Source organism: Dermacentor andersoni, chromosome 6 (assembly GCF_023375885.2).
Source record: "Dermacentor andersoni chromosome 6, qqDerAnde1_hic_scaffold, whole genome shotgun sequence".
Classification (NCBI taxonomy): domain Eukaryota; kingdom Metazoa; phylum Arthropoda; class Arachnida; order Ixodida; family Ixodidae; genus Dermacentor; species Dermacentor andersoni.
Window position 1 is genome coordinate 92451000 of NC_092819.1, and position 23729 is coordinate 92474728.

General features: G+C 52.8%; 1 protein-coding gene across 2 annotated transcripts in view; it reads left to right on the plus strand.

Moving 5' to 3' along the window:
- The window catches only part of LOC126522587 (trithorax group protein osa-like), a 179177-nt gene that overhangs the window by 119012 nt on the left and 36436 nt on the right, over positions 1-23729 (plus strand). For both annotated transcript variants that reach the window (XM_050171358.3, XM_050171359.3), the window contains exon 4: positions 16600-16813. In XM_050171358.3, the coding sequence (XP_050027315.2) occupies positions 16600-16813 (214 nt within the window). The remainder of the gene's footprint in view (positions 1-16599; positions 16814-23729) is intronic.

Sequence of the window (23729 nt, forward strand, 5' to 3'; positions counted from 1 at the left end):
GATCAACTTTCGCGCTCATTGTCTCTTTATGACCCCCCCCCCCCCTCACCGTGTGCGGACTCCCCCTCGCTTTCTTTCTTTTTTTCTCTTGCTACTGTTGTGCTAGACGGCGACGGCATTTGACGGGCGTCCCCTTGAAGGGAGGTGAACGAACGCCCTTCCCCTGGCGCGCACGTGCTTCGAGTGAGCTGTTCGACGGCGTTTAGATGAGTCTCTCTGACGGCGTGTTTATCGAGTGCCGCGCTTGTTTTGCGGTCGTGTATGCATGGACGATGTTTCGGCGGGTGCTTCGAGTTTACTTGTTCCGTATTCAGCTGTTTCACAAGTTCTTAAAGGAGTCGCAAAGTTTCCATCCTTAATATTTTGCGGCACTTTTAACGTACATCGCCTATGCGTGCTCTTACATTTTTCCCCCCATTCGTTCTTCAGCATTGTAGTTGGAGGGAGGGGGGATGGCAAAAGGGACGGCTGGTGCGGGCACAAGGTCTGCGTTCGCTCGACGCCGGCTGCGCCGGGAACCGCGAGCGTGCGTGTGTTCCCTCTACTCGACGGGGAAAAAAAGCCAGCCCGGCTTCGGCGAACGAACGAACGGGCGGCGGGAGAGAAGCGCGCTGCGCAGCAGCAGCGACCGCCGCCGCAGCAACGAGGGGAGCTGCCTGGCGCGCCGGCGGCGGCCCCGGCAACGCGCACACATTTCGCCCGAGCAAGCCAGCAGCCGCCGGCGAGCGAGAGCGCGTTAGCGACGGAAGAGCGCGAGGGAGCCTGCCGCCGACCGACCGAGCCTGCCTGCTTGGCCTCGTCGCCGGCGCTGCCAGCAGCCGCCGGCGAACGCCGAACCGAGGAACTCGGTGCCCCAACATGGCCGCCGAACGTGCTCGCTGCCCGGGAAGGAGACCGCCGTGAAACGGCGCCCACGGCCGCCGACCACGCGTCATGTACGAGACGGCGCGACGTCGGGTCGAACTGGACTTCGGCGGCAGCCCCGCGTGGCGCCGTCGCCCCAACGTACGTGTGCTGCTGCTCCCCTTCGCTCGCTGCCGCGCCGTTCCTTTTGTCTAGTCTGCGTCTCTCCTTTTCTTTTTTTTTTTCGTCGACGACGTGCTTTCTTCCCGTCTCTGCAGACATCGTGCACGGATAGCGAAGACGTAGTTGTAACGCTTGAAGTTCTCGCGTATGGACGGCGGTGTATTCGAGTCCCCTGACCTAACTTTCCGTTTTCTACCCAGCACTGCCGGTATGGATCGCCCTGTCTACGTCAAGACCCGCTCCATTCTCGCATTGATACCAATGTGATCCACGCGCGAATGTTCCACATAAAGCGAAGGGATGGTCTCCCGTTCTCTTCCCTTTTCATACATACTTGCTGTTCGTAATTTGTTTCCTGTTTATTCATTTTTTTCGAGTTACCCTCTCCCCTCCCTCTTTTTTTTTTCTCCCTTTGCGATTCCTTTTTGGCGGGTCGGGCAGTTTCGCTCGGTTGCGTAGAGAAGCGGGCGTAGTTGCAGGTCGCTGAATCGGCTGCTTGCCCAGCGCCATCTGGAGGCGGCGAAGGGCGAGGGATTTATCGGGGTGCGGGCGAGGGTAGGCGGAAACTGCCGCGACGCGAGCGCCGCTGCCCGGCTGCTCTCCCCCCTACGGTCGTGATGGCGGCGCCCTTCCGGCGCAGCGCTGCGGCCTCGTCGGAGCGGCGGCTCTGCTGCGCGCCTTGTCGGCTCGCCCGTTGCTCGAGGACGGCCCCACCACGTACGCGTTGTTTGTCCCGCGAGGAGCCGGCAGCCTCTTGCTGCGCCTTTTTTTTCCTCGCTAGTTTCCTCGTATCCACCGGCGCCGCCGAACTGCGGACTCGTTTTCCTAGTTTCGCGCGTTTCCTTCCGGCCGTTTGATGTCCTGCCTGGAGTACCGCCGCGTCCTTCCGTTCTCTGCGCTGTCCGGAATCGGCGTTCCTCCTTCGTCGCCGTTCGCACGCAGCCGACCCTTCGGAGATGGGCTCGTTCGCAGAGGCCAACTGGTGAGTCGGCTTCCGAGGCTGCTTTGTTTCCCCATGTTCCAGCTAGACGAGGGAGAGCGAGGAAAAAAAAGAAAAAGCGTGGTCGATACCTCGTTCTGTGCATGGTATCCCGGCTTGCTGTTTACGCCTTTGCGAAATCATTCTAGCCCGCTACTTCGCTTGTGTATCGTGCTGCTGAACTATATTGTTGTTCATATGCTCGTTATTATTATAAGGTGTCCATAATGCTTTTTCGCCGATAGGAAACAAGGCGAGTTTATGCGAGTTAATGTTTGTAGGATCGGCCATTGGGATGTGCTGTTTATTTCTTTACAGATGTTTTTCCCGAGGTTCTCGCGCAGAACTTACCCGACGTAAATGCTATGTGTGCGCACAACAAGCGCACTTTGAAGGCGTTGACATATTTTGGACTCGCCTTGATTTTTCTTCTCCCGTTTGCCTTACGTTGCCGCAGCATATGGGCAGGACAAGAGAATTCACGTGGCTACTGTGCGTGAAGTGGGCAGTGGTCGTGGCTGCTGATGTCTGTATCAACCTCTTAAAATGGGTGGACAGCTACACGGCGCCCTAGCCGATGCATTATGTACAAATAATCATATAAGACAGAAAAGTTAGGCATAATCCCCATGTATGGAGCCAGTGCCAGCGTATCTCTAGCGCCCCGCGCAGGCTGGCCTTAAAAACAAACCAACACACACACACAGTACTAAACTTTTGGGCACGCAAACTGTCGGGACTCATACCGCACGGTTTAAAAAAGAATGAATAAATGTATACAAAACGCCAAAGCGGCACAGAGGAGCGCACCTAGGACGCTTTGGGTGCGCAATTTCCAAAACTCCCTAATAACGAAGTAGAGAAGCACGTACTGAGACGCACAGTCGGTGCAGTTAGTAGCAGTTAGGACGAGTGAGCGCCACCTGACCGATTCAAGGCGTCTCGAAGCATCGCTGAAGAATCCGCTCACTCTTTCAAATATATTTCGTTCGAAGTGTCTAGGGAATAGAACGAAGAAACGGCAGTTGGCCGAGAAAGGTGAAGTGTCTGCAAAAATTGCTGAGAATATAAAAAGGTCAGTGCAAATAAAAGAATGAAACACAGAAGTCTACGTATTGAAAGCATTGTTGCAGTCGAGGAAAAAAAGAAAGAAAGAGCGTCCATAACAGATTCCGTTTCAACCTCGCAGCTAGAGCTCTCGGCAGGAAAACGCAAATAGAAATGCTGAATGTCATACTCTCTCTCCCGCTCACTTGAGTACTGCGTTTTCTCTCGGATGATGCTGCATACAAATAACCCTCTCGGAACTCCCAGAGCCGGTTGACTGGCCCTTGGGTTCTAACTTCATGCCGCTGATATTGTACCTTTCGATAAGTTGCGTCTTAAAGGAGTACTGATATGACATTTTCAACTTTTCATTATTTGCTTTAAATAAAGATAATCGAACTCGAAAGCCTAGAAGTAATGCTGGCAAGGCAAGCATGACTGGCTGCTAAATATTTTCATTTTCTACAACGTCTTTTCCCTACGCCAGTTTCGGTTTCGTTTTCAATGAGTTTTTGTTTTGTTTTGTGTGTGGGCGCAAGATATTCGCGACATTTAGGCGCTCGCTCCAGCTAGCTAGGTCGTCTTCTATGCCGCGACTTGGAGGTTGCTGCACGATGAATATGAGCGTTAAAAAAAAAAAAAAAAAACACGTAAACCCTAACTACGCGCGAAACCCAGATATCGCTCTTCTGTAAACGTCATCTCTTAGAGAATCTGAAGGCGACAAATTTCACAAATGAGCTTAAGTACAGCTTACGTGAGATTGTTGCGCTACGAGAGTTATTGCAAAAGCGCTACTCCGAACCTGCAGCGTGTTTCAGAGCAGTGTATAACGCATACATTTTGATCGCTTTATATCTCCCCGCAGGTGTACGCTGAATTTTTTAAGAATAAAAATGATGGCAGAAATAATGATAGTAGATGTGGTGTCCATATAGTCGCTAGATTATTTTAGTTGCATTCGAAGTCCGGTGCAGCGCGCTGGACAGAATCTGGCGTAGTGCAACTCTCGTCACTGCCGGTGCCCTGGTGGTAGCGAAGTGCGTTTTTTACCCCGTTTTTTCTTTTCTCGTGTTTTTTTTTCTATGGTTTTCTTTCAGTAAAGCTGTGGTGCGTAATCGGCTCGATAGCAGAATTAGTGGTGATCGCTCGCACAATGTTTTGGTACTTCTGGCTCGAGATTACGCGTGCATTATCGAGAGACGTGGTTAGTAACCGGAGGTAGAAGCGGTAGCAGAATTGTGGGTGACGCTGTGGTCGACGGTGACGTCCGTAACTAATGGTATCGAGCACACGATTGTGGGGGATCGCTTTTGCTGGTCTTTGCTTGCTGTGTTGAGATTTTTTGCAGTTTCGTAATCTTTGTACACCCCCTCCCCGACTCTTTATTTTTTGTAATGTTTGTTTATTTACCGAAGCATCGTCCCAAGCTGCAACGTTTCCGACAAACTCAGGTTGAACACTGTTTCGACATGTGTCCACCGGAACCGAGGTTCTCGGCAAAGATATGGCTTTAATGTTGAACCGTAAACATGTACGCATGCAACGTTGTACATCTAAATCGTGAGCGGCTTCTCTCACGATGACCTTGGAAACTACAGCTTAATACAGTGAGAAAGGGTCGTTAAAAAGGAACACTTAAAGGCTAACTCCGGTGATTTTTCGTTGTACACTGATCTTAAAAATTTTAATATACCTTCTTTTTTGCACTCTAATTATATGTGCCAAACAATATGACTGCAAATATGAATTTTAAAAATTGGTCGCCTTCCCGACTCATGACTTTTTACTGGCCACGCTGTATGTATGACGCCAGAGACTTGTTATGGTTGGGGTCGTGCATGAAATAGATGGTAGCTGGCCCATGCCGTCGTCCAACTTTTCCACGCTGAAGACGTTGTTGAACGGAGAGACTTGTTCTCATCGAGAACGAAGAATATGGGATTTATTTACAGTATTTACATGAGAACGTTGCAGTTCATCAGTCTAACATGACTGAAAGAGGAATGCACACTGAGGAGCCGCCAACGGCTCCTTAAATACACTCTGCCCTCCCTAGATCCCTAGGGAAGGGAAAACGGCCGTTCCACCTTCGACCAAGGGGAGCTTCCAAAGACATCGTTGTCGACCCGCCTTTGAGGGGGAGGGTTTACACACTTCCGCACAGGTTTCACTGACCACGCCGAGGTGAGTGGGATCTCGCAGACCACGGGTCTTGGCCCGAGCAGGCGCCTCTTCATCCCAGTGTTGACTCCGCAGACAATGGCCGTCGCGTCTGTCCATGACTTCTAAGCCCCGTGAGACGGCACCGCAAAATATCTTCCAGGAGCTCCATCGCTCCAAACAGCCCGTAGCGGCCACGGCGAATCCGCGAACAATACTTGGTCCGCCGTCCGCGTTTAGTCATAGCGGCGCCGAGGGGGTGTTGATGCGGTACATCGACGTCCCTACAAAACGAGTCGCCGCAGCAAGTGGGGAAGGGTTCCAACGTCGCTTCTGGGAAGCTTGCCACCCTGGCAGCTGCGGCTGGCTAGGAAATTTTTATAGGTCGGTACCCTTGCCGGCCGTTCGTAACAGACTACACCGCCGCTGTCGCTGAAATCGCCGTTGTCTAGTTGGGAAGATCTGTAAAAAGCTCCCTGTGTCGTCAGGAGACATCAGCTTCGCTTCTTTGGTGTTAGCGCCACGTGCACTGCGTGTTTAGCGCGCGTTCTGCATGTTTACATTATGGTAGTGTAAAATCTGACGTCATTGACTCATCGTGACGTCATGCGAAGCAGTTATCCGTTTCGGTTTCGGTATCTCGTTTATTGGTTATTTAAAATTATTGACGAATTTCTAAACAAACTGAACCACCGTACCGCTGACAGGACTATCAATGCCATTTGAAAATTAAACAATCTTAATATGTGGGGAAAAAAAAAACGCTGGAGTTGCCCTTTAAGCTGCTCAGTGCAAGTGGGAGCGCAGGCTCGGTGCGCCGGAAAGGAAATTTCCAAATGAGAGAGAGAGAGAGAAACGAAGGATGGGCAGTGACATCACGTCATAGATTTTGACATCTTGTCGAAGCCTTACTGGCTGTTTATAAATGAACAAGCAAATAGGGGAAGGGGAGCATTCGATAATATAACGGGTTAAAAAAAAAAGAGCTTTCGTCATTTGACATATTTTCCGCCAGAAGGAGCCAAATGTGTGATATTATGAGGAGTCGGTGGGGTCACTTGGTTTTAGTTGGCGTTGTGGTGTGGGCACCCGATTCAATGTGTCCATTGTGGCCGTTAACTTAACGGAGCGAGCGCTTTTTGAAAGTTTACCTGTGTATGTGGATCTGCTTTGGCATTCTCTAGTTTCTCTTTGGCGAAGGTGTGAGGCTGCGGTTGATCGTTAAGTACCTGCTTTTGCTCGAGAGATCCGAGAAACCGACCGCCGTCGAGGTTCTACTAATCGTTGAGTTGGTCGTGCTTTCCCTGGCCAGCTTTATGGCGTCGTCTTAATTTCGTGCCCGCATAAGCGTACATCTCAGTGCGGTTATATGGGGAAGTCGTGGAGATGGCCAGCATTTCCACGGGGTCTTTTCCGGTTTAGGACCTGTTTCTCCCTTCCATTTGCATTTGAAATGGGGGCGTTCCAGATTGGTTTTGTGCGTTAAACCGTGCTGCTTTTCTCTTTTCACCCCATCTCGCTGCCTTGCTCTCGGTGCCTCTTGCATTTCTACGTGCAATGTTCTTTTTTTTTTACCGTGTCGTTACTTGTATGGTGAAGCGACACTAAAGACATACTAAATTAATCTGGACTTAAGAAGTATTTCAAGAAGTATTTCATTTCATACATTTCATAGTTTCGCGTTAATAGGCTGATTATAATAGGCGAACTGCGTCAGCCCGACGTCGCGGATTTCATACTATTGTTTCGTATTTTCGCCGCTGCGGTTGCTGTACAATGTTACCGAAACTTTGGGACTTTGATTCTTTTTCGAATCTTTGCCGACAAACAGTTAACTGGGCGTCATGTGACGTCACTGACGCCACTGCGAGCTCGTTCGGAAGCTTTGTGGAGGCGTTGCCGTTTGCAACAGACTTCCGGATCCAGCGGAACTTACGTCATCGCCTGATATGGCAGTGTTATATAAGGCGTCGCTGCCTACCGCAGCGCCATGAGCAGGCGCGCGCTTGGAGCCGCCGAAGGGGGAGGAAGAAGAAGATGGAATAAACGCAGAGGATGAGTAATGTCTCCATTTCTGTCGTACTGAGTAATATGCACGATATAACATAATTGGCGACGAGGATGGGATCAGCTATCAGCAGAATGAAATTAGGTACCACTGCTGTCATGAACTGGTCACCGGCATCCGATGACTCAACTAGTGCGGCTGTAAGCCATTCGTCACAACCTTGCACATCAAGCGCAGATAATGCACCCCTGAATCCTGAACCACCTGCTGCAGGGCACACGCAAAAAGCTTCAGGTAATTTGCCAAGTTGCGAAGAGCGCGTGAGGAGAAGCGCCCGCAACAAGAAGACACCAAAGAAGCTGCATGACTACATCAGGAAGTAACGGACAATTTTTTTTTTCTTTCACGAGGGGATATGTTATATAAGGCGTCGCTGCCTACCGCAGCGCCATGAGCAGGCGCGCGCTTGGAGCCGCCCAAGGGGGAGGAAGAAGAAGATGGAATAAACGCAGAGGATGAGTAATGTCTCCATTTCTGTCGTACTGAGTAATATGCACGATATAACAGGCAGCATCTGGGACACATCGGGCCGAAAGGCAGCCGTTTCCAACCCGTTTGCCCCCTTTGGAAAGTGAAAGGTGTTGCATACTTTCGTGCTACGCCTTACCTCACCTCGGCAGCAGAGTTGGAACGCTATCTCAGCGGTCATCTTGAGATTGGTTACTGATATTGAAGAATGAAGGCATCGCCTGTGGTCGCACATCGGCGGCTATTTCAGCTCCGTCGGAATAGATTACGGTCGCCGCGGTCGGCAATAAAACCCATTACCTCGTGCAAGGGCGTCATGACCACTGAACGTCACCGCGACTGTGACTTGTGTACGTGTTCGCCGACGCCGCGCAAATTAATGTGGCGCGTTTGAAATCTGCTCGTGTAAATTCCTTAATTTTGAGAGAGATGGCCAATTACGGACACGCTAGCATTGTTTATAGAGGAATAGGTAGCGCAGCAATCGTTGCGTGGGCCTTTTAAGCTACAACCCTTCGCTTGAAGCGGTGGTTTCCGCAGGAAAGTGGCACAACACCGTTTGACACGTTTCGACGTCGCGTGACGGACTAGCCGTGAACAGCGTTCTCCTCGTTTTGGTTTTGTCTGCAGCTAGCGGCGGCAGTAAAGGCTGCTGCGCGCGGTTTCCTTTCGTCCGTCCGACTGGTTTGATATCGCGTGCGCCTCCGGTGTCGTCTCTCTGCGCGAAGCCCGCACGCCGTGTTTTTGTTCTCGAGGTGCCCAATGGAGTCTCTCGAGCCACTTCTCTGTGGGAGTTCCAGCGCACGCTGCTCCGTAGTGGCTTCTCTCGTGGGCCGACTAGAGACGCGGCGGCGTCTGTGAGACTTCCCTTTCATTCACCCTGCGCCATCCGTGCTTTCTTTTCGGCGAGCGTCCGGTCGCGTTCGTCGGTTAAGTCGAGCCTTCGCCATCGGAGCGCGGTCAGCGAAGATGGCACGGACGTGTATGTCTGGGCTTCCCAGTAACCGTTGGTGAAGTCACTCTTGCTTGGGCTAGTTGGTCCATGCTTGAATGAGTAAAGGCAAGGCGCAAAAGACCAGGACTGAAGAAGAACACAAACGACAGGACCGGCGCCTGTCCTGTCCAGGAAGCAGCGGCTCCGTTCCTGTCGTTTGTGTTCTTCAGTCCTGGTGTTTTGCGCCTTGACTTTACTCATTCAACCGTTGGTGACAGCGCAGCGACTATACGAACGAGCTTTCAGCTTTGGTCGCTAACGGCTTTGCCCCGTAAGGCCTGCTATAATGCGAAAGAAGAGCGGTGTGCTTTCTCTTTTATTTGTTCTTTAATGGGAGCTTTACTCGGTTGCACGCACATGCTCCTGGCTCCAGCATTGTGGTGCGTGGGTGGTTATACGAGAATGCAAGCATGCGAACGAGAGAAACGCGACGGCGGCGTGGATGAGTCGTTTCTCTCGTTTCCGCGCTGGCAGTTCGAGAACGAAAAGCGGGAACGCACCGCGACGACTTTTAAATGGGAGCGTAGCGGGATCGGCGAAGCGAACTGTGCCAGCACAGCTAGCGAGTTGAGCGAAAGAGAGCTCCGGCTGTCCGTCGACTGTACCTGCATTCACCGTGGATAGTGGGGGAGTTCACCGTGTAGCCATTTCTTGGCCGTGAGCGTCTTCTTTCCATCCAGGAAGCAGCGGCGCGTTGGAGTCGTGCATGCTCGATACGGATGTCTAATACTTCGGTGGAAGTCGATATTTGAAAACAAAAAGGGGAGGAAAAAAAAAATCTTGCGGCGATTTCCGCCATCATTTCGCCTCCAAGCGCTCGCGTTCACGCTGAGATGCGTTGTTTGCATCGTGGCCGCCTCTGGCCACGATGATTTAACGCGAGAAAAGGGGTCTGTCCAGGTGGTCGAAGGTGGGAAGGAACCAATGTATTGGCGGATCCTTAGTCGTAGTGACAGCGTTGACGGGGCTATCTATAACTGCGGTGACATCCCGCTTTTCGTCGTAGTACCCGGCCGATAAAAGCGAGAGCTTGGCAAAGGAGAGTGGGATTAGAGCAAACGCGCGTATATCGCCCTCCCGCGTTTTTTTTTTTTTCCCCGAACGTATCGGCGCGCGGCAAAAGCGCGGTCGAGCGGGCTAATTAATGGGGCGCATTGAGCTGCTTCCCTAATTGGCGACGGCGAAGGGGCTCGTCGCTTCCGCTAATTGGACGCGCGTGTTTAATGGCTGCGCGCGCGCAGCCGCCGTGGGCTTGCTTCTTCTTCCGCAGAGTGCGCGCGGTGTCTTCTTCCCTCCTCGGAGGCACTTGTCGCCCTGCACTTCGGGACTGTTTACTGCGTGCCTTCTTCGCAGCCGATGGGATGTGTTTTGATGCGTATGCTCGCATTGGCGTGTGTTTGGGCAGCCCTCCCTCCCTTCCGCGGTTGCTTGCCGCTTTGTCTGCGTCGCGCGCGCAATAATTTGAGTGCGAGCAGTGCATACAGACATCGCCAAATGTGAGAGCGCTCGCTTGCGCGAGGTTCTTTGGTGAGCGTGAGAAGAGTCACTTGGGTGGAATTTGGTACTTCGACTCGATTTTGTCCTGGGCGGCCCCTGTTTGTTGTGTGCCCGCTACGTATTCCTCCGCCCGGGACTGCGTGACAAATGCGTCGCCGTGGTCAGCTACGCCATGCTGCTTGAGCCGCAGGGCGGCTGCGATGCTTTCGTTGACGAGTGAAAGTGTCGTGCGTTGCTATACGTCATATATATTCGCAACATGAAATTCAGTGTGATATTGAAACGGACCTATGCTAAAAGAAATAAAAGCTTCGACTATTCGTGGTGCTCACATTACGAATCTCACGTGGTGCTTCGCGGTCTTTCTCTCAAATGTCAAGTGCAACGAAATTTCGGACCGCGTAAAACGCCTAGTTCAAGGTAGTGCGGACATAGAGGAGCCTCCTTTGAAAAATTCGACGTTTGAAGTACGGGCGGAAGCATCGCGGAAAGCTCGCAAAAATAGCCGTTTTTTTTTTATTCTGGAACTGAAAGAAAGCCGCTGTTAGGCTCGCCATAAGAGGAAGAAATAACTTTGTGGTGTGACGCGTGACCTAGAGCACGCGCTACCTCGCCATGCTTTCCGAAATAAGCTGGCGCATGCGGCTGCCCACGGGGCGCCGGGAGAGAGAGAGAGAGAGAGAGAACGGCGGAGGCGGCTTGCTGGAACTTGCGTCATACCGACAACTAGCAGGTGCACGCGTCGTCTGCCTAGGGGCCGTTTAGAGGCTGCTAACAAGAAAACGATGCAAATTACCAGCCGCACCGCTTTGCCGGGATTGCTTTCGTGGTATACACTACTCATAACAAATTTAGCCAAAGGGAAATGTTCCGGTTGGCCTTTAACGTTTGAGCTAATATTGCGTATGGTCTGGGTAGAGAGAGCGTTCGTTCCATTTCTCGCTTATTTCCGTTGTTTAATTTTCCTGTTTAAATAGCTGTTAACGTACCGAGTTTACAATATTCTAGTATTTGGTTTAAATAAGGCTGTTTCCCGGCCAAACTGAATATAATGTCGCTGTGCACGGGCGTGTTTTGATGCGACGATTCGGACGTGACGGAACATCCAAGTCATAGCCCGCGGAAGAGATGCTCTCGAACCTTCTGGATAGTACACCCCCAAAACGTCGGATGCCGCCCATCTACCGTGATGATTTGCTGATTATCGCTTACGGTTTCAGGAGATGTGCTTCATGAACACGCTTAGACACGCACGCACACAACACACAAGAAAAAAAAATAATTCAATTAATTTTGCCGGGCGACAAATGTTTCGCTCACTTGCGGTGTTTTTTCTTTTTTTTCGGCTTCCGTTTAGAAGTAACATCGATTGTCAGGTGACCCCCCCCCCCCCCTCCCCTGTCCCATCACTGAGGGTCTCACCACGCTTGCATGTGGCCTTTATCCAGCGTTAACCACTGCTGCGCCCATCTCTTACGTAAGCGGAGGAGAAGATGCATGCAGCAGTCGGCTGTCGGAGCCCCTCGCCGCTCCCGTCTGTCGCCCAAATGCCAACTGGCACTGTCCTTTATGCAAGAGCGTGCCCGCCTTTGCAGTTCGTGGAACAGCGGTTGCTGGAAAGGAAGCTGGAAGAGGGAGAGTAACTCTTGCCAGCGCCCTGCAAGAGAGTTCGCTGTTGGGCCAGTTGGTACGGGGCCCATAGAACGGAAACACCGCAAAGAGCGGTACAAGAAGTACACACGCGACTGATGCCCCTTGTTTGGTTCGCGGCTCTTGGGTTTCGGCTGTCCTGTTCGACGCTGGTGCCAGTGCAGGCGCCGTTTCGCGAAAACCCGGCTGCGGCCCTGACTGGTTTTGTTGCGAGGAAAAGGGGTGGCCGAAGGAGGTGTCACGTTGCCCTCCGCGTGGGCGGCGGCGACCTTTTCTCCTGCGCGGCCCGTTCACGCAGCGTGTCGTTCGTCTTTCCCCCCTACTGTCTCCCGACCTGCCCGACAGGGGACATAAAGACACGTTTGTGGTTTAAGCGCGAGAACGTCGCGTTGTGTACCGTGGGGACGTGGTTGGGCGCGTACAGCTCACTGTAACGAGGGGGGAGGGGGGTGCCAACGTTACTAAACTAGGAGCATAGTCTAGTAACGTTGGGGGGAGCGGTGAGTTAAGGGTGGTGTAGTAAGTAAGCGGCGGTTCTAGTGGTCGCGAGTTCTTGTTTACTGCCGTCTGGTTTCTCGCGGTGTGAAACAGCGTATGCCGCGAATGTGTCTGGTATCGTGGGCTTGCTCTGCCGGTAGGCCGACGCGACTGATCAAATCGGGGTGCCGTATTGTGTAGAGGACGGTCTTTCAGTAATAGGCTGCGGCGAAATAATAGAAATGCCCGGTTCGTGCACAGCCGCTCTCCCACCATCGCTCGGATCGGATGTCACGCGCGATGGATAAAAATGTATTGAAGCGAAGGGAGAGAGTCCTTCGGAATAGAGCACCGTCTCTGCATTCAAAGCAACGGTAAGCTCTAGGCAACGCTCTCACCTTTCAGTTTTGTGGCTGTTTATAGGAAGAAGGCCCCTTTTTGACTTGCACGTAACAGCTTTCTAACGAAAGCGGCTTTCGTAATAGCCCGTCGCTACTGTGTATCTGTGTTTCACTCACTGGCGAAAAGAAGGGGCTGTCATCACATTGCGGGAGAACATTTCGATTCTGCACCGGTGGTTTCGTAATGAGCGATCGTGCAAAACAGGAGCGCGGACGGTGCCTCTCTATCGGCGCGGACGCAAATTGCCGTTGGGGGGGGGGGGGGGGGGGGGGGGGAAGCGGATCATTAGCTCTGTTTGCGGAGAAGCGAATCGCGAGCCGTTCGCCTGCCGGCCGTTACCGGCGAGATATCGCGTTGCCATCTATCTGCAAAAGCCCCCCCCCCCCCGCTCTTTGGTTTGTTGTCTTTCTGCCGCCTCGCTGTCTGCGCGGTTCGTTTTCATTCGGCTGATATTTCACACCGGTCCGCAAGGTCGTCCGAACCGAAGGCCGACCGCGAGTGCTGTGCTACAGTCGTGTTGCCCGAAAGAAGTGGTCGTGCAAAAGAACAGCGCCTGTCAACAAAAGGGAAGGAAATGCGCGCAGCCTAAGGAACGGTAAAAAAAGAAAAGAGAGAAGAAAACGCGAACTGACAACACTGCCGCTATCGGTTGCGAAGAGGAGCGCTGTTCGAAAAGGCAACGCTGGAGCCGCACCACCGTGCCGCTGAAAATAGCGAATGGACGGATCATTTACGAGCGCACCGCCAAGATACGAGAGTTGCAGACGCGAACAGGAACAACAAAAGGTTGTGGGGCGCTGACGGTCCAGCGAGAGGCTTTTTTGTTTGTGTGTGTGCGCGTGCGTGCATGCGTTTGGGTTCCTTGGTTTGTTGTGCACTTCGGATTCGGTAGGAAAAGGTTTCCTTTCGGCTTGGTTACGTAGTAGCGTCGAACTCGGAAGGGCGCTCGCCACTTTTGCGGAAGGAACCAAGAAAGAAAAATAAAACGGCGAAATAAATCTGCACGCTGCCAGGCGTGGCGGCGTCCGTTTCCTCCCCCTTAGCACGGAAGACCCAGTTCTTTGTTGCTGTAGTGATGCCCTCCTTTCTTTCTTTTTGTCCGTTCTCTCTCTTTCTTTCTCTCTCTCTCCGTTCTTGTAGTGCATCGTCTGTGCATGTCGTGTGCGGGGATGTCTTTCTTGCTCTTTGCGTGCATTTGTGCCGCTCCTTTTTTTTTGTTCTTTCGTTTTTTGCTTCGCTCGCTGCGGCAGTGCTCCGCTTTTCCTTCCTTTATGTGCTGCTTGTTCTCGCGAGGGAGCTCCACCGGCGAGCGAGCAGATACGCGCAGCTGCTGTTATCTTTTCTTCTTTTGGCCACCGCGAGACGACGGCGTCTGTGCGTCTGTACCGCGGCGAGGGCGTGCGTGCGTGCCCGGGCGTTTGAAGAATTCACCCCGACAGCGCGACCGCAGCTCTCCCGATGACGTAATTGGGAAGTCGTTTCCTGATTGTGAATGCGGTGTTATGGGGCTTTCCCCGTCGTCCGTGTTTATGTTCCTTTTTTTTTTCTTTTTTTTTTTCTCTAAGTGCGGGCGCGCGACGCCGTATGTTTTGATCGGAACGGTTCGCTGGCCGCCGGACAGGTGTTTGAGCGATGGGAAAAACGCGTCCAGGCGTGAAATGGTGCGCGTTCGCGTATGCGCGTGGCTCCGATGTTGCCCCCCAGTAAAGCGACAAAAAACAAGAACAGAATCAGTGCTGCGTGTTTGCGGAAGGAATAGGTTTCGTAATGGACGGGTGGCAAAAGCGGATACGACAGTAAGAAGAAGTAAAAAGAAAAAAGTTCTGGAGAACAATATTTGATCGCCTCCTCCTGCACTCTTTAAATCGACGGGTGCGCTTTATGGTGGATCCACACGACGGACGAAATCCGTCTTTTTCGCGACGGACTGCGCATCACGTGACTACGCGTCACGGATTTGTGCCGTCCGCGCGTCGTCCGCGACCCCCACGGACGGAAAATGCCGAGCTGTTTTTCGCATCCGGATTTTGGGGGTCGAATGCTGCGGATTTAGCCTAGCGTGCTCTACAGTCTGGCAACAAGCGCGGCTTTGGGATCTTTCTGAAACAGCTTCATCGCTGCTTGGACCATTCGTGTCCAATTCGGACAAAACAACAGCCATTGCGGCCAACCGTCGTTTCCTTTCGATCTCCATTTTCATTCAGAGTGAAAACACCTATCACAAAGTCTTTGTTACACCGATGGCGCCATCTAGAGTGAGTAGAAACAAGCAATTATATTAACTTACGGCCACTGAGATCCGCCCGGGCCGCCGCAACATCTTCGAGGCCATGTTCAGCCAATACCGCCACTCTAAGCCTACAAGCCGAGAATCTGAGTATCGCTTTCGGAAACGGTGTCCACTCATCACGAATACATTGCTGTCGAAGCTTCTGGACACAAATTTAAACCAAATACAATCCTCAGTTTGAAAGTTACGGGCCGCACAGTGGACGACGACGACTTGACAGGTTCGAGGCGGACGGCAGTCGCTTCGAGCGTAGCCGCCATCTTTATTTTTCCGGCGCGGTCGTCTACTCAGTCCGTCCGTCGTCTGGATGCGCTGCGCAGCCGGACGGGCGGCGGAATAAGCGTCCGCGGCACAGATTTGCGCGGAGCCGTCCGTCGTGTGGATACACCATTAACGTTGACGTAGCCGCCCCACGTTTCCTTTTTCCTTTTTTGGACGTCCAGGAGTTCCGTTTGGTAGCGATTGCTGCGCGCGTCGTCTCCGGCAAGCTGCGGCGTACACCGTTGGCCAGGAGTGTCGCACGTCCTTTGACAGCTCGACGCCGACAGCGTCGGGAGCCCTATCGAACGGGTTAGAGAGCGTGACGTGTTTGTGGTAGTCGTTAGCGGGATAGCTCTGGCTAGCAAGAAACTGCTGGGCCGAACCCATGCCCGTGCTTGCGCATGTGCGTAGAACGTATCGCCTTGTGTGGAGTCCACTTGCGCGTGTGAAGCAGTCGGAGCTCCGCAACATCGCGTATTCACGCAGTTTGGCCTCAGAGTTACTGAGTCGGGGCGCTCTGTTCTCTACCGGCCAGATGTTAGCGGATTCCATTCCCGGCCACAGTCCTGCTTGGGCGGAATGAATATAGTCAGATGGTACATCGTGATGCAGATAAACTGCTTCCTAGACTTTCGGGGTTGAACTTAAAATCAAGGTTGAATTTCTACTGCGTGTCTGGCTTCGAGCCGGCTTCCGGCGTGTATCACGATGCCAATAAACGCAGCGCTCGTTACTTTGCGCCTTGTGTCTTTTTGTTCCGACCTTAGTTAGGATGACGGTTTAGTGTCCGTGTGTTTTCACTTGTTTCGTGTGAAAAATGTCTCCTTTATGTTCTGGAACGGTATAGTGCTCTTGTGGCTGTTTTCCTTTTTTCCACATTGAAGAGCTTGCTCGTGTCTCTAGCTTAGTTTACACGAGCTCTACGCGAGCGTGTCGATTCGGACGTCCGTACCCCGCAGCCGTACCCGACCCCCCCCCCCCCCCCCCCCCCCTTCTTTTTTAAACGTGCATCTTGCCAAGCTAGTTCTGGCGAGTCACCTTTGGCAGGCGGGTTGACTGACCGCGCCTCGATCCTCGCTCGGCCCGACCCTCTAGCATTTACAACAAACCCGACGACTGGTACTGGGCCCTACAAGTCTGCTCGACCCGACCCTGTCGTGTTCGGGTAAACGTAGCCGCCACTGTGAGCGAATCAAACTGCTCTTCGCACGTGCGTGTGTATGTCTTGTCTCGCTGCGACTGACCCCCTGCACACCTGTTTCTTCTCGCTGCCGCAGGAGCTGAGCGGTGGCGCCTCCGAGGACGAGCACGCCGGGGGCGCCCGCAGCCCCGCGGCGGGCCCGGGTCCCTTGCGGGGCGCCGCGGGCACGCCACCCGCCCCCCAGCAGTCGCCGCTGCGGCCGACGCCCTCGCCGGGGGCGGCACCACCCGGAGGGGGAGGGGGCCCTCCGCCCCCGGGCTCGTCGGCGCGCTCCATGTCGCCCGCCATCGGTGAGCAGATCCGTTGCCTTGACGACGGCGTCCCGTTTCCGTGCAGCGCCAGTCCACTGGCCGTGACAAATACGGGGGAAAAGGGGGACGAAGGGACCTGGTAATCTCTGTAAAAACAAACAATTGCCAGATGGCTTTCAGAGGCAAAGACACCTGTTTATTTCAACGTTAATTGTTCGTGATTTAGTGTTGGCAGAAAAACTAAGCTACCAAGTAGCATATTCAGTGCTATGGGGAAATATTAGTGACTATTTTTTAGTGCACATTATCTCATTGCCAGCACAAGTTAAACTACACCTTCAAGCAATTGGGAAGTTTAAAGGGCTCATGGGGCAGTGTAAGAATTCTTGTATTTGTTTAGCAAAGAAAGTCTTGGCATGAAAATTGTCTTTCAATAGATATTTGTCAATCGTGTTACTATACAGTATGAAGCCTCAATTACTCAAAAGTGCCACAAATAATTACTATCTTGTATCGTGTATCTCTTAAACAAGTACAATGAAATAGACAGCCGAAAACATTTGTCTAGAAAGATTAAAGGTTAGCACTGATGGTAAAGTGCGCATGTCAAGAGCAACTGATCCTCGGAGCACATCAGGCTTGTCATATGAAGACCACTTTCTGCACGGTGCATGCACGAGGCGCTCAGCAGCAATTTTTTGCAGTCCAGGTTTGTGGATGTGAATCGGAGGTTCTTCTGCGAAGTGCTTATCTCATAGTGTGTGTGCAGTCATCAGGCCTGTGGAGCCTGTAGCTGTGATGAAGCGCTGCAAGGGATTGAAGCTCTATGTAATACAAGCCATCAAGACTGTTCAAGACAAGATATGACCCTGGAAAACTTGTATAGAGGACGTGGTAGTCCAGCATTCATGAAATTTTAAAGGATGAGCGTGTATGGATGGAAAACTGAGTGACTTGGTAGGGGTTCCTGTTGAAGCTTGTGCAGTGCTCACAGTTGGACGAAGGACAAGGAAAGTACACGGGACATGCGTTGACAGTCAACTGACTTTTCTTTAAGTGCAGCTTCGCTCGCAGAGGAATTCAAGCTTGTCGTATCCGACGAAAATGGCGAAGGCCGCGTGTATCGACCATCAATACAGCTTTAGCTTACAGTTACATTATTTGGTCGGCACGTGAAGCAGCCTAAGGTAGAGTGCCAGTGGTGCCCATGGCGTCTTATAATACACTTTCAAGTTTGCAGACGTTCTAGCTCGTGCTGGCAGTTTTCTTTCTTCGTATGTTTCTCATCTGAGAGTCGGCACATGTCTCGTGTACTCTTCTTGCCCTTTCTTTAACCGTGAGCAATGCACAAACTTCAAAATGAGCATGTACTGCACGCTTCATTACCTTGGTGGGAGGCACACTTAATATATTTATTGTGGCCTTTAAATGTCGGCATTAGCAGATTGTGTTGCTGGCTTCTCAACAACGTTATTTAAGTGAATGATCGATGGTGATTAGCAAAGTGATATGTTCCAGGTATTTAGCAGTTTGCAGTGGGGTAGTCAATAGAAATTGATTAAAAAGATAATAAACGCCCGAAAATTAACATATTAATCACATTCCTCATAGCCCTCTAGTGTTTACAGGCGTTTCACAGATTTTATAGATAGTCACCAAAGAAAGGTTTTCGCACGGTCTTCCAACGCCATTAAAAACATTCTGCTTCGTCAAAGCAAAATGCACACGAAAATACAACTTGCAATGGGGAGACAACTAGAATGTCAAGTATACTGAATTCTAGAATATTAAACACACACTAGAAGCCATACTTCATATGGCGTCCATGGTTCGCAGTGAACTCCCCGTTGCTTTTTCGTAGAAACGTGTGGTGAAAGAGATATGCATACCTTGGGTTTTATTTTTCTTATTCAGGCCAGAATGGGCACTGCTTTTATCCACTGTTTTGAATCGGCATATATTAAAGAACTTCGAGAGTTCCTTCTATCATTCGTCGAAACAATTGGAGCGATCCTCTTAGTGAATTAAGGCCTCGAGAGAACGAAGTCTGCGGCGCAGCTGTTCAAACCCGAGTTATAAGCAAGGAGGGGGGAAGGGGGGCGCTGTGGTTGTGTAGTCCTATTGGATGTGTTCCGTTTTTTTTCCTTTGCTGGAAGTAGCCTCAGAAGTTGGGTTTGGTGGTCACGACCCCCGCGATCGCTACGCACCAGGCAGCAAGAGCGCGGTTCGATAGCGGGCCCCTTTTCCGGAAACAGCAGGTGCTCTTGCTAGGAGATATCCCGCCATTGTGACAGACGTACTGTCCCGCGCATTCGTCATTCTTTCGTTTGACGATCGTTAGTGTCACGAGGCCAAGTTTTTAGAATTTGTCACTCCTGCAAAGGCAAAAATTCGGACGCTTTTGACCTTAATTGCGCCAAGCGACGGTTAAAAGCGTCGAAGGCCCAGTGCATCCAGCGAGCGTCAAATATGCGGGGCCACGAGCATCGGTGTCTAATTTGTCTAGTTGCAAGCGTGCCTGAGGTCGTTGAGTCAAGTTGAAGGGAGCGCGATACGTTTTGCCTGGCTTTAGAGCCGCATCCACGAGCAGTGTTTCTGCTGTGCGATGTTAGTTTGCTCTCTCTCTCTCTCTCTCTTTTTTTTTTATCTCGCACCTGTTAGCCTAGTCGGGAGAGAATGTCGGCGACCTTCGTAGTCCAGTCGCCGCTGGAATGTGCGGTATTTCGTGGACGAGGGAAAGCGGCCAGCGACGGGTTAGGCGCAGCAGCGTTTAGAAGCGGGAACGTTCGGCGAACCGCATCAAAATTTAAACATACGGCGTGGCCGCCGTATTTCAACGCCCGCCCGCGTAGGTGCCCGCCCGCGTAGGTACCCGCCCGCTATCGTCGTAGAAGGCTGTGTTGACCACCGCGCGTGGAAAACGAGTGAACGGTGCGACCCCCCCCCCCCCTCCCCATTTTCTTTTCCGCGCGTGCGTAGGTCTCCACTAGGGCTGCCAACTCGAGGGAAAGTTCCCATATTAAGGTAGTTTTCAGGTCTATGTGGGAATAATGGAAATTTTTGCTAGTTTGAAGCAAGTTTTGGGGCTCCGTATGTAGCTGGAACTTGATAGGTAATTAGTATTTTTCTTTCCTGAGACAACATCGAATATCAGTTGCTTTGGCTACGTTTCGGTTGTTCCCTCCAGCCGTTTGGCGGTTTTTTACGCGGTTATCTGGTAACACTGGAGAACTCGAGCAACTTTTTCTGCTAAAATCGCAAAATCAGTGTAGCGGCGCGCCTCCTGTCACCGCTCCCGCTTACTGCGGGAGTCTAGCCGTATGCTCCTGCTTACACCAGCGCTATCTTGGTGCGGAAGGCGACAGCAAAATAAGGAAGCACTTGACTCTGGGCTCGCAAAGCGCTCTCGTGTTAATTCCGTCGCTCGTTTGCGCGCGTTTATTAGGCGGCGAATACCACGTTCCTTTATCGGTTTTCATGGCCCACGCGAGAAAAAACTAGAATGTGACCGCCTAAATTGCGGCGTTTGAGAGCGCCGTTGTCCCTTCTCGGAAATGAAAGTCTGGGTACAAAGGTGTAAAGGCAACATAACTTTTCTCATCGTGGGAAAATGGAAGTGATGAAGAAAGCGACAAATATTTAGTATTATATAATTATTTGGGCAATTGAAGGAGATGTCGCCAGTAATAGGGAAGTTTCAGGTGTCCGGTAGGGAAATTCTGACTTTCGTTTTCGTAGCCCTGGTCCCGGCGTTCGTTTTCCTGCCCACGTCTTCGGTTTGCTTTGCTTTACCGGGGCATTCGATTTTCGATGCTTCCTCGTCGTTACATCGGGGACGGGGTCCTGTCGGGTGTGCCACCAGTCTATTTCCAGAGCAGAGGTCGCTTTTATTTTACGACCATGTCCCGAGCGTTAACTATGCTGTCTCGTTGAGGACCGACCGCGAGGTCTCGATCTAGCGCCGCTCTCCCCACGGCCGAACTTCGTGCGGCGTTGCGTTCGATCATTTTTGGACCTTGGGCCGTAAACATTTCGACCCGTGCGTGTCGCGGCGAAGGGAAAAACAAAAACAAAAAGCGGAACTAGTGAAGACCGTCAACAAAACGGCGGAATGCTGGGAGGGCGTAATTGATTTGCCAGAAAAGGGGGCGGGGAGGCATTCGCGGTGCCTCGCTCGGATCATTTCTTTGACGACTCCCTTCCGCCGTGCCGAAACCCGCGGCTGCCGTCCTTTGCGGAGGTCTCCTTTTCCGCCCGGCTGCCCCCGCTGCAGCTGCCGTTCGGCGAACGCGAGAGCGGGCGGCAGCAGCCGTCGTGTGTCTCGCCTCGGTGGCGCAGGTCGCTTCTTGTGTTCCTCCTCCTCCTCCGACGTCGTCGTCATCGTCTCGCTGGCACAGGCCCGTGAAGAAGGCGTGCGGGTCTTCGTCGTTCCGCCGGCTGCTGCTGCTGCTGCATCGCGCGGGCCCGTCGTCCCCTTCTCTCTCTCACTCGTTCCTCGGCGCTGCCTTCTTATCGGCCATCCGGATGCGAGCCGGCGTTGCCTCAGCTTTGCTGCCCCGTGGGAACACGGCCGCGCTCCGAGGGGTGGCTGTGTTGCGCGCCGGGTGCGCCAGCCGAGCGACTCGGTTTGCCGCGCCTGCTGCTGCTGCAGCCGTCGTCGGTAGCTGGGGTGCACGCGCGCGAGCGACCGCTGTGTCTCGCGAGACCCGACTCCGCGGTTTCCCTTCCCGGAGGCGGCAGTCGCGAATAATGTGCCGTCGAACGTGCGACGGCGAGAAACGCTGTGGGCGGCGCAGGTACCGACGCTATCGCCGCGTCCATCTCGTTGGTGCGGTAGGAGACTCCTGAGGGGAGAGGGAACCAGCTATCCACCGTGGTCAGCGGACGTCGCGCAGGGAACGACTGGAATTTGAACAAGTTGGCCGGCAATCATGTGAATCGGGGAATCAGAGGCGGGAACCAAAGGGGTGTCGTCCTTTTCGTTCCTTCTTGTGCCCAAGTTAGCCCACGCGTAGTGGAAAAAAAAAACATTTTTTTTCGTTGGTCATACTGTGTCACGGCTTGCGCACGTTGGCAACGTGCAGCGACATCGCTGTTGGTAACGTGCGGTATGCTAGGGCTCGCCCAAAAGGCGAGTGTCGGAATCGCGCCGGCTTGGTTGCGTGTCCTGCTCGACCAAACGAGCTGGTGGCGAGTTCTTCCGGGCCTGCGCTTCCTCCGTTCTGGCGCGGCCCTGTGGCCAGACGCATCTGCGACCCGAGGACGGCCGCGCTATGCCACCATAGCCGCGCAGTTTGCATGCACCGGCGCGGCTCGAGGAAAAGAGAACAAGGGTTGTGCTCCGCCACCTGCCTCGACGCCCTCGTTGGCGCCGAGTGCCGGCGGCTAGGTTTTCCCCGCTGCTTGCTCGGCGTGCCAGTTGTTGGGGGAAGGGCAACGCGAGGTGACGTGTGCGCCGTGTTGGCTTCTTCTTCGCGACGCCCTCCCATTTTCGTCTACCGCGTTTTGGACACTTCGGTTCGCTATGCGAAATGTTCGAAGAACGCGTTCGGCAGTGTGCCAGCTCGTAGTCGTTGAAGCACGCTCCCCCCTCCCACTTTTTTTTCTTCTTTTTAGCGGAGGGTGAGGGAAAACTAGCTTTTGGCAGCGGAATCGGTCACACAAATATGCGGATGTTGTGGTCTACCGCGAACTGTTTCGATTTTCAGTAACCGCACGGAAACATGCGCCATAGAGCACTTTGTTGAGCGAGGTTCCAATGCCTTGGCTCGTTGAAATTCAAAGGACCGTATAGTCTCCGAAAAGCTGATGCCTCGTCCTGTTTGCTGGACGTTTGTACCGCTCCGGAAGACCCCTCCCCGTAAACTCACGTTACGTATATTCACGGTGGCTGAATCATGCGAGTCGAACGCGCAGAAAGCCGCACGATACCAAGCCCAAATGAGGATCTACTCGCGCGCTCAGTGAACTTCATTCGCCCGTGCCCTGACAAAAGAGTAAGATGAACTTGCAACAATCCCAGGCCGTAACAAAGCAAGAAAGAGCAACGCAGCTGAAATAGGCTAAAACACTGCAGTTGTGTTCTTCCCCTCCCGCACATTCAAATGTGTTTCGCGCGGCTTGCGTTCTCCTCTTTTAATCAAACGGTGACTTCCATAGCCTCGTAGAGAGCAAGTATTTTATTGCAATAGCAATTATATGAACACTCCAGGCGCATTTTTGCCGTCGCCGTGAGGTTCCGTAAGAGTGTGAGGGTGAGCCGCCGAACGCGGTTCAATCTCGCGTGCGTGAGCGAGGAACGTGGCACGGATGCGTGCCCTCTCCTATGGCGCGCGAGGCGGGGGGGGGGGGGGGGCATGGGGGGGGTCAGGCGAGCGAGGAGGGGCGTTCTTCTCCGGCGGCTGCTACCGTGCCTCGATGTCCTCCTCGCCCACCACTCCGTACAGAGTGGAGAAAACCGCGGCGTCTACTACGGCGTTGGCCGCGGGAATCGCGGACGCCGTAGGGACGCGTTGCCGACGCTCGTGTGTCTTGAAAGGCGATCTGCGACGTGGCTAAAGTGCGCGCCCGCGCGGGCCTTATCTCAAAGAGATCCGAGATGTTTGCTGAGTGCGCGTAGTGGCGGTAGCTTCGTATGCTATGTACTTTCGACGCTTCGTTCGCGTTGGAGCGAGAGATACATGGAGGTCAATCTGCTTGCTGCTGCCGCAATTCCTCATTCCAGAATTTTCACAGCGAGCTTCCGCGCCCATCGAGCGGGATGTGTGTATGTTTAACCTTTATCTTTATCTGTGCGCGCGCGACTCTGTTCTAGTTAATTGAGTTAAAACACGTTGACCGGCTAGTTGGTTTGAATCCATGATAGAATGTGTAAACGCGGCTGAACAAGGACGTAGAAAGAATCAAAACACAGACAGTGCTGTGGCCGTGTGTCTGTTTCTTTCTACGTACGTCC